Source organism: Cariama cristata, unplaced genomic scaffold (genome assembly GCF_000690535.1).
Source record: "Cariama cristata isolate BGI_N322 unplaced genomic scaffold, ASM69053v1 scaffold18065, whole genome shotgun sequence".
Lineage (NCBI taxonomy): Eukaryota > Metazoa > Chordata > Aves > Cariamiformes > Cariamidae > Cariama > Cariama cristata.
Window position 1 is genome coordinate 2,972 of NW_009619415.1, and position 10,121 is coordinate 13,092.

A 10,121-nucleotide genomic window follows, 5' to 3' on the forward strand; every position below is an offset into this window, starting at 1 on the left:
CTTATATTCGTGGCTGTTTGGTATGTAACCCATTATTCTTCCTTACTGTTTTTCTTATAACAATTACAGTTTCCATTCTAATCTCATGGTGGTTGATTCACTTTTTTTTTTAAGAACTTTTTTGATTTTATGTTTTCATTAGTCCTCCTTTAGCTGATAGATTAGTAGTTTCTTCCTAGTTGATTCAGAAACAAAAGAAAATCCTGTTAGGAAATATATTTTGCTTTCTGTGGTGATGAGAAACTAACACCAACTGGTTTTGGTTTTTTTAAAGCCTCTTGAAAAAAAGACAACTGTAGAGTTGCACGGTTCCTGCCAAGTTTCCACAAGAAGCAGGTTATTATTAGGGAACTGTAAACTGTTGAAAAAAAACATTTGTAATGGAAACAGTGATGGTTTAACTGTAATGCTTGTGGACACTTTCAAACAGCATAGCTTTTCCACCTCCTGACTCTCAAACCTCCCAAGTACAAGTTCCTTACTGCACATTGCTTTAGTCATCAATGTATACATACACATATATATATGTATAGTGGCTTCAGCAACACTGTTGTTCATACTACAAATATGTTGCTCAGGGTGGTTCAACAGAGTGTTGTTTCTAGGCTGATACACAAAACAAACGTAAACCTAAATCTGTGGCTTCCTTTTTGGTTTTGGTGGCGTACACTTCTCAGTGGCATCCAAGTTATGACTGGTGTAGAACACAGTTAACAAAAAACTACATCATTTTCACTAGAGGAGCAATAAAAACATCTTGATTTAAGTGAATGGTTGTACATATAAATAGACAGAATTTGAAATCTGTCCAACTTTATAAATCACTTGAATGTTTTCACGTCCCACATCTACGCTGTTTCCTGTCATTTTCTTGCATCAGTCATTTTTCCATGTTTCCTTTCTCTCCTCAGTTGTGGGAAAAAGGAGGGAACAAGCAAGCTGTCAGAGAGTATGAATGAAGAGAGGTGATCAGCTTTCTGTAGTTTGTTCCTGCATAGAAACGAGTTTTAGATAGGAGTATGGGCCTTTAATCTTAGTACTAGTCCCCAGCTGCAGGCATTCTGTGGGGTTTGGTGCTCACTTCGAGTTGTTGAACACCATCATCTGTGCAAGCTCAAGTGAGCAATCATTTCCCCAGCTTTTTAATCATTAACTTTGCAACAGCTTTGATTTCTTAAAAATGACACTACTGAAAAATCTTTGTCGCCTGTATTAAGTAAATGCCTTCTGAATGCCTATGCTTTGCAGTACTAGGAACTGTTGTCATGTAACATGTCTTGTTTTCAGTAACTGTTTCTAAATCTTGGTTTCTTAGGAATACATGTAAGAGTTTACTTCTGTATATGTTGCACAACATGCATCTAAAATTCTTGTGTTTCTTGTTTCAGAAGTACTATGGAACCACTGCAGCCCTGTAGATTTGGGAGGCTTAAATCCAAATTTGGAAAGGCTTTTTCCGTTCCAGATGATTTGCTGGCTTAAGCGCTTAATTAGGATGGCTTTTGAACAAGTTGGATTAAACATGGAATCAGTAAGTGTTTCAAACTTTCTTCATGTTTGATTTTAGAAAATCAGATATAGAAAGCACTTCATAGATTTTAGTTTGTGCTTATCTATTCCAGCAGAACGCTTTAAATATACTCAATACTTGTATGATTCTGAGTTGCTGAAGAAATATGAAGTTTACTAGTTGGACACTGAAGTATTGAGTAATATATGTGTTAAAAATACCATGCAGTTCCTTCTAGATCTAATAACTATTTACTTTGTAAACAGTGCTTTTCATGTTGGACTTCTATGTTTGTTTTGAAGCTGAAGGAAATTTTCAACTGGTTTTTAACAGTTATGTTAATTCTTAAATAATCTTATTTCTTTGCTCTTACCTTGGAGATATGAAAAGTGCCCTGAAACTGAGATGATGATAATTGTGCTATATTTAGTTCTGGAAGTGTTACAGTACATGAGAGCAGCACAGCTGTGTTCTTTACTGGGGAAACAGAGGAATGTGCATGCATAGCTCTCCTCTTGGAGGAAAGTGTATATAGAGTTTTCTTTGAATGCTTAGCAGAGAGAGAGAGATCTCCTACACATCAACTGCTTTGTCACTGGGACCTTTAGGAAACTATTTTGAGTACGAGTACTGACCTCAATGCAGTAATCCCTATAAGTTGTCAAAATATTTTAACGTTTTAACAGTGGGGAAATCCTTAACAGCTATGTGCAGTACTTAGAAGTGCAGTTCTTACTCTGGATTATTGTAGTAGAAACCTTTTATCAATCTTGGAAATCTAGGGAGAGCAAAATGTTTATACATTGTAAATTAAAATTACCGATAAGAATCTGTATTTTAGGATTTTATTCAAACTTTGATCTGAGATTTCATGTAGTTGTAACTTTGAAAATTCAAAGTGTGAGAGTATGCTCGACTACCGTGGGTGTTGCTGTGGTCATTGTGAGTGACATCTTTCAGTCTAAATTAGGAGGGGGGACAATTTTTAATCTATTTCCCCCCATTCTCTACTTGTATCAAGCTTGTGATAGTGCAATTATATTTCCAGAAGTTCAGGACAACAGCAAAACACTGATGCAATAAGAAGGTATTACTAAGTAATATTTTGCAGACTTGCTCTGCCAGTGCTTCAAGTCAACAAGTTGTGTGAACTTGAGTAGAGCAGTGCTGAGACTTATTGGCTCGCTGAGCAGTGTGCTGACTTTATTTACATAGCTTGTGGCACAGCTTGCATGCAGTTTTCTGAAAATATTGGCCTGGCATATCTTGAATTACCAAAACTGAGTCATTAAAAGTTTTGGTGCGCCAGACCACTGTTGTTGAACAACCCTGACGGCATTTGGGCACCAAATATTTGTGAGGATCTGGGTGCTAGTCAACATCTTGTCTGTGGTCTGAGCAATCTAAGCAAGTTTTGCCACTTCTTTAAAATGCACTGCACTTACATTGGGAATACAGCATGTGGTCTAGGCTCTTTTGCTGTTGTGGAAGTACTTTCGTAATTAATTAAGCCTTCCCTTGACTAGTATTATTTTTTCCAATGCAACATCGCTTTGAGGCTATTGCCAACAGTTTTGCTTCTAACATCAGAATCTGTTGTGAATAGTGAGGCTGTATTACTGCAGTACCGTTTGTCAGTGACTTTTTCTTGAAAGCTACTGATCTACTTGCTGTTTGCTCCGACAAACAGTATTGTGATAGTCACAAAAGTGAGGTCTTTGAGGCATCCAAAATGCAGAATCAGTAGAGTACTCTGCATTGAAAAAAATGGTGTTCAAGTTTGGCAGCATATTAAGCAAGAGAATGTATGTTTCATAGAACGGAGAAAATGGGTCTGAGTGGATTAATGGCAAAGCTGCAGCTCTGATGTGAGGATCTAGCATAGCATATGTGCAGTGCACTTTTATTTTGTCCAAATTTATACATTCCAGTAAAGCCAGAGGCAGGAAAGGTACTTGTTTAGAAATAGGCAAAATGTTTGTGTGAAGTTTCTGAGATAACATAATCTGGGGATAAATACCATGGAGCATAAATTTTTCTTTTTAATAGAACCTCCAAAGTCTTAGTGATCTTTGCTTAGTATATCAAAATATTATTCAGCTGTGTGTTGTGAAACTCCCACAACTGAACTGCACTAATCAGCAGGCAATATTGCCATGCCTGGTGAGGGTTGTTTCAATATTAATAGCCTGGATTTTATCTAAGTTTTCTTTGTGGGTCAACCTTCTAACAGGATGTTGAGTTTGCTTGAAGCTATGGGCCTTTAAAAACTGAGGTCTGAGTGGTAAATTCATATCTACAGCCATAAGTAAACACTGGCCAAGTTCTTAAAATTACCATACAGTATTCTAATTGTTCACTAACAACATACTCTGTGTTAGAGTCTTCCCATTATTCTTTTTGTTCTTTGCATTGTTTTTGTTGCCTTTCCCTGTGCTGAAATCTCTCCTGCTTCCCTCTGGGTTGTGTTTTTTTGTTTGTTTCTGTTCTTGCTCATTTTGTAGTATTCTCCTAGGATTAAAGTCTCATTTTATTTCATACAAATATGGTAAATAGTAGAGCAAACATTCCTGTCATTAACTACAACAAAAGAGAGCAAATTCAATCCCTGTTGAAACAACGTAGAGGAAATTTGAATTGCAGTAGAAACAGTTCTGATGAAGCCAGGTCTGTTGAGATGCTGTGGGCAATTTTCTCTAGGTGAATGTATATTTTTTTAGGGCAAAGTTTCATTCTTATGTATTTATTTTCCCTGTTTTACTTTTCTTTGCTCTTTAATTTCGCAGTTACATTTTTGTGCTTATGCTAGCTGATAGTTATTTTTATTGAGACTGATAGACACTATTCCCATGTTAGAAGAGCTCTTAATTGAAAAAGATATTTTGGGAAATGTAGAATTCATGATTGAGTGGTTTTTCTTGAAACCCCTTAAAAAGAGGTGCCTGATCCAATGAAGATTCTTTATTGTCTTGAAAATGGATAAATTATGCTTTTGAAGATGCTTCCAATCCTTCTGTGTTACCTGATGCATTGCTTTGAATTTAAACTCAGTGCAAAGGCTATCTTGAACTGAAACAGCCATAGCTATCTTGTAATGACAAAAACAATTTTTGTGCCAATTCAGGTATAGAAAGATACAAATTCCAGTCCGTATATATTCTATTCTATTCTAGCAGGAACGGAATAACTTTAAATACGTTTAGCACAAGCATAGTGTGGAAGGCTAAGAGAAAACTGTTCCAATATGATGTAAAAATCAGTTACCTAACAGTCTGGCTTCTTTTTCTTTTTCCTTCCCGTCTAGGTGCTTTGGTCAAGCAAGCCTTATGGTTCATCTCGAAGTATTGTAAGAAAAATTGGTACTAACCTCTCTCTTATACAGTGTCCAAGAGTTCAGTTTCAGGTAGGTGTTCTCAACAGTTTAGAATATGTGTTTCATTATACTGATAAAGGGATTTGCTCTTGCATCAAAAGATTTTAAGCAAATAGGCAGTTCGTTTAAATAAATGACTAGAGGGTTTATAAAAGCAGAATATGATGAACCAGGCATATAGGAGAATTAGCTTATCTCAGTTCTTCCCACTTCCAGTTCAGATTTTTTCCAAATATGGATTCTTCAGCTTCTGTACTGCCTAAAACCTGAATCTGTCTTGCTGTAGCACACATAGTGAAACTTGAAACTAATTTTTTTCCTAAGAAAATTGGAACTTCTAAAATAAGGCAATACAGTATTAAAAAGTTACTTTCAGGAAAAAATATATTTATAGAAGAGAAAAATGTTTGAAACTTACTCCTATAAACAGTACTTAGAAGCTAGGCTTAAGAGGCATGTGAATATGAACAATGCTACTTAGAATATTTGGGACAATAAACAACTTTATCAGAAAGTAAAAAAATTAGTAACAAGATAACATGAGTACCGTGTTTGCTTTTGTTTGCAAGGCTAGCACTGTACAGGTGAAAGGGGAACAGCAATTTTGTGCAGCTTTCTGATTTGTTTGCTTTTAACTTCAACTGCGTATCGTGGGAGGGCAAAGAGTGAGGGTAGGAGCTTAAGGAGGAGAAAACTCTTGCTTTTTATAACAAGTCTTTCAGGAACAGATGGGAAAATGGAAGCTGTTACACATAATCACTTCGACTTTGTGTGTGTTAGGGCTAGGGAGCGGATATAGAATTGGAGAAATTTAGTGTTTGAAACTCAAGCTGAGAGGAACATTTCCTGGGCCAAGCAAGGTTGGGGAACATAAAGATGAATGGTGAGAATCATCACCCACACTAAGACAAGGTAATTTCCCCACAGATAAATTTTTCACTGTTTAAATTAATTTCTTTATCCTATATGAAATGTACGAACAATATTTGGACTTGAAATTATAGCATAGTTCAGATTACTATAGAAGACTTTTTGGTGTGATAGTAAAAGCCCTACAAACATTTTGCCTCTTAAATAATTACATTGAGAAACTAAGGGGGCAACCATCTCCCACTACTAGTGGCTTGGTAGAAGTTACAAAATAAATATATACACCGTGGGGGTGAGGATTTGTGCAGGTGAGAAGGACAACAAAACGACATGCAATAAGGCTCCTTGTGCCTCAGATTTGAAAGAAAGTGAAGTCGTCCTATAATGTTTCTGATTTTCTGTACTGTAAAGGCTATACAAGGGAAGATGATGCTCATTTGTAGATAGTTAGCCAAATACTGCTTTCACTTAATATGATACATAAAAGAAAACATTTCTGTTTTATATTCTTGCAAAGAGCTGTAAGATACATCTGGGGAATCTGTTCCTGAATATTTTTAGTGTTGAAATGAAAGTATGTATATGTCTTCCTCTGAATTCTGAGTTAGAATAAATAAAATATTTGCCTTTTTTCCTCTTAAAGAGACATTCAGTCAGCTTTGCATAGATTTTATGCGCACTAAGTATAAACAGTCATCTTCTATTAGATGAAAGGATCCTGAAAATAGAAGTACGATTGTCAGAGCTGATTGAATTAAAAATACGAATTTCAAAATTTGAGCCTTGAAACATATTAAAATTTATATGGTTTATGCAGGATTAAACTATTTTAATATATAAACTGCTGAACGTGTAAAAGTGTGATGCTAACATCTGTTTTTTATGTCTTTATCTCAGCGTTAAGATTCTATAGCGAAGTTCAATACTGGTCTCGATTATTTTTACGCTGTTGCAACTGACACTTTCCTATAGCTGTCTCTTCCTCTTTCTTTCTTGCCAGCTTTAGCTATATTATGAAAGGACCATGCACTGAACGTTGCTGTAAGTCACTTTATTTAAACACCAAAGCAAACCTTACTTGCCTCATCTGAGGGTGCATGTGTATAATCAGTGTTTCTAACTTTACCTAAGAGCAACAAACTTTCCACAAGTCTTCACTTTTCTTATAATAAATGGATAAGAGATATTGAAAGAATATCTCTGTTGTGTTCATTCTTTTTTCTCTTCTAGCATGCTTTTGTTCAGCTAGTCTGAAAAAAAGAATAGCAGCCTAACATTTTGATTTTTGAGATCTACTGACTGTTGTAGTATCTGTCTCTATGGATCTTGCCCTAGTCAACATTTAAATTAATTGCTAAATGGTGCTTATGTATTCAGTAAGCGGTAGCAGAGCTTACCTTATATACTCTATATGGCATGAACAAATGAAAATGGTTCTCATAATTCTTTTGTATGTCATATTTTTTAGGTTTGTCTGTAGTCTTCAGGAAAAGATAAACTTACCAGTATAGCCTTGGTAGATTCAACCAAACGTAGAATACTGTCTCTCAAGATAGTATCCTTCAGCTACAGCATCTCTGTTCTAGTCCTATGCTTCTCCTGTTTGTCTGATGGAAACCTGATAACTCAAATAGAAATCTAAGGAATTGGTGTGCATGTCGCAAACATTAGAATGTACTGGACTAATTTGAAAAATCGTAGCAAGTGTGTCCTACTTGACGAAGTATTTCCAAATGTTTAATATCTAATTGTATTAGTAACTGGAAATTAGTGGTTTTATTCTGTCCTTAAATGTATGAAAATATTTGTTTTACTTTCCACTTCCTGGAGCAAACAAAAAGTAGGGATCCTGCTTTGACAGCCTCCTAAGCAGCGTTTCCATAGTGTAGTGATTATCAGGTTTGCCTAACACGCGAAATGTCACCGCTTTGAAACTGGGCAGAAACAATTGGCGAGGCTGACTCTTTGGGAGTTGGACTTGATGATTCTTTTTATGGATCCCTTCCAACTTGAGATATTCTATAATTCTATGACATCAGCCAAAACAGTACAGTGTGTGTAGTCTTTTCTTTAGAAATTTGTGGAGTAAAGGGTCTGAAACCAACAGGTGTGTGTGTGCAGCATACATGCACACTAAAAAAGGCAAAAAAGGCTGTGAAGGAAGCATCAGGGGAAGCAACTACATAGTTTCCAGAGAAGGAAAAGCAGGCTGCTTTCACCGTTTCATTCAGTAGAATTTGGCCTCTGTTTTCAGCTCTGTGTTCTCCATTTCAGGTGCTGGCAGAGCAGTTGTCCAAGTTTTCTTCAGCTGAGATTGGCTGGAGGAATAGGGCAGTCACAGAGTTGTTTAAGCATCATTCTACAGACAGGCGAAGGTTTTAAGAGATGAGTGTTGGCTTTTAACCTTTAAATTAAAGTAAAAATCTTGCATTAACTTGAAATTCGAAATCCATTGCTGTGGAAGGCCTTACTGTTTTTAGGGATAGAGAAAAGCAACATCTGTATATGGGGTAACAAGCAGATTCTGTTTACCTGTAAATACAAATAAAAAAGTAAGAAGAAACTTGCATCACAATATAACAGAAGGCTTGCTACTAAATGTTGGATTAGAAGTTATTTATCTCACAGTACAAGAAACCTGGCAGTGGTAAATGCATTCCTTACTGTTGATTTATAAAATTATTTTTGATGCATGTTTAGTGCCTTTATTTAAATGTGGCTTCAACCTTTTCCTGATAATAGTTGCTCATGTGGCCGTCACTGTCAGGAAAATCTGTATCACCTGCAAAAAGTGGCTAATGTATTATGGATGTTTTTAAATTGCCGTTAACATTAATACAGATGCTGAAGTAAAGAAAATCTTTTTATTTTAAAAAAGAAAAAAGCCAAGGAAACCTCAAACAATGAAAATCCTAACATGCGACATAGAATTCTCTAGACTGTTTTAAAGAGAGGCAGACTGTGATGGTATTAGGCACAACTGTTAATGTGATAAACATATTACCATCTGTGCTGATGCTACCTGGAAAAAACCCTGTTGTTTCCAAATGATCTGATAGTGCCAATACACACTCCTGGGAGCTGCGATTAAGACTCACATACAAGTTGCGAGAGCGTAAGGTGAAGATGACTAATCTTGATTTCCAAAGCTGTTTGTAACAACTCCTGGGGAAAAACAACCCCAAACTCACAACTTAGATCTTCCTGGGACTTGTGTATCAAAGGCTACAACTAAAATATCTGTGGATGTTCTTCAGAAATGGTTTCACTTCATGCAGACTGCAGTCCTACTGTGATAGGTCTGCTACAAATTCAGGTTAATGCTAACGTTTCATAGTTGCTGGTATGTAATAGTTTCCTCTTACAGAGGTGAGTTGCCTTGAAAATTGACCTGTGCTAACATCCAGGCTGTCTTCACAGACTATCACACACCACCACCGTCTTTGATGTTATTAATAGCTTCTTGGCTGCTGCCAGCAGCAGGCAGCACTTCAACAGCTACAACGATTCATGTGCAGATTTGACCTGTGGATTGTACGTAATACGAGCAAAAGAGGTAGTGTAGTTGCATTGGAGAGAAGTAACTCAAGGTGACAGACTGAGCAGAAGAAGTTACTCAAAGACGTTTCAGTAGGTTTTATCTGCTAAGATACTGAGCCCAGGCTACCCAGGTAGTGACCTTGTTTATCCCAGGGAAGCAGCCAGTATTTCAAAGTAGATTTGAAACCATTTTGTATAGTTGTGGCTATGGAGCATGTATTGATGGTCCAAACAAGTTTTCAAATCTCCATTCAGGTCACTTAACTGTAAATCTAAGAAAGGTTTCAGTCTCTGGAGCCTTGCTCACCTTTGGCTTCAAACAGCTATAAAGCTAATGGCAGAACCATGCTGGAAAATGGTCAGTTTATTTGGCATGCTGTAAATAAAATTGTTAGCAAATAGTGTATTCTGTTATGATTGCATCCTACCTCTCATTCAAAGTCTTTGTGATTACTGAGCTAGTAGAAATGGCTTTTTGCTTTTCTTGTTTTTCTTTCCTCCTGTGTCATGTACACACCTTTATTCTTGTATAGAAATTTGGAAGTTGTAGGGGGAAGGGAAACACACTTCCAACAGAATTTGGCTTTCAAAATAACACTAAATCAGAGCAAAAAACTTAAAAAGTACTGGTAGCCTTAATGTCTTTTTTAACTACTAGTCGTGAATATAATTTAAAAACATATTATTTGAGTTAATACAGCAAACTACTTGAGAATGTTGATGTTTGTTTGTCTTTAAGGTAACAATTTGCATTGGGTTTTTAGTGTTCAATAATGTCACATGGTAGTATATGTAGTTAGCCGTGAACCTCTGTAAAGTGTTCAGCAG

At 36.3% G+C, this 10,121-nt stretch overlaps 1 protein-coding gene across 1 annotated transcript in view; it reads left to right on the top strand.

Moving 5' to 3' along the window:
* The first annotated feature begins 1,398 nt into the window (after positions 1 to 1,398).
* MTFR1 (mitochondrial fission regulator 1) overlaps positions 1,399 to 10,121 on the top strand; it is a 17,142-nt gene continuing 8,419 nt past the window's right edge. The window contains exons 1-2 of the mRNA XM_009701263.1: positions 1,399 to 1,531; positions 4,815 to 4,913. Of these exons, the coding sequence (XP_009699565.1) occupies positions 1,466 to 1,531; positions 4,815 to 4,913 (165 nt within the window). The 5' untranslated portion in view covers positions 1,399 to 1,465. The remainder of the gene's footprint in view (positions 1,532 to 4,814; positions 4,914 to 10,121) is intronic.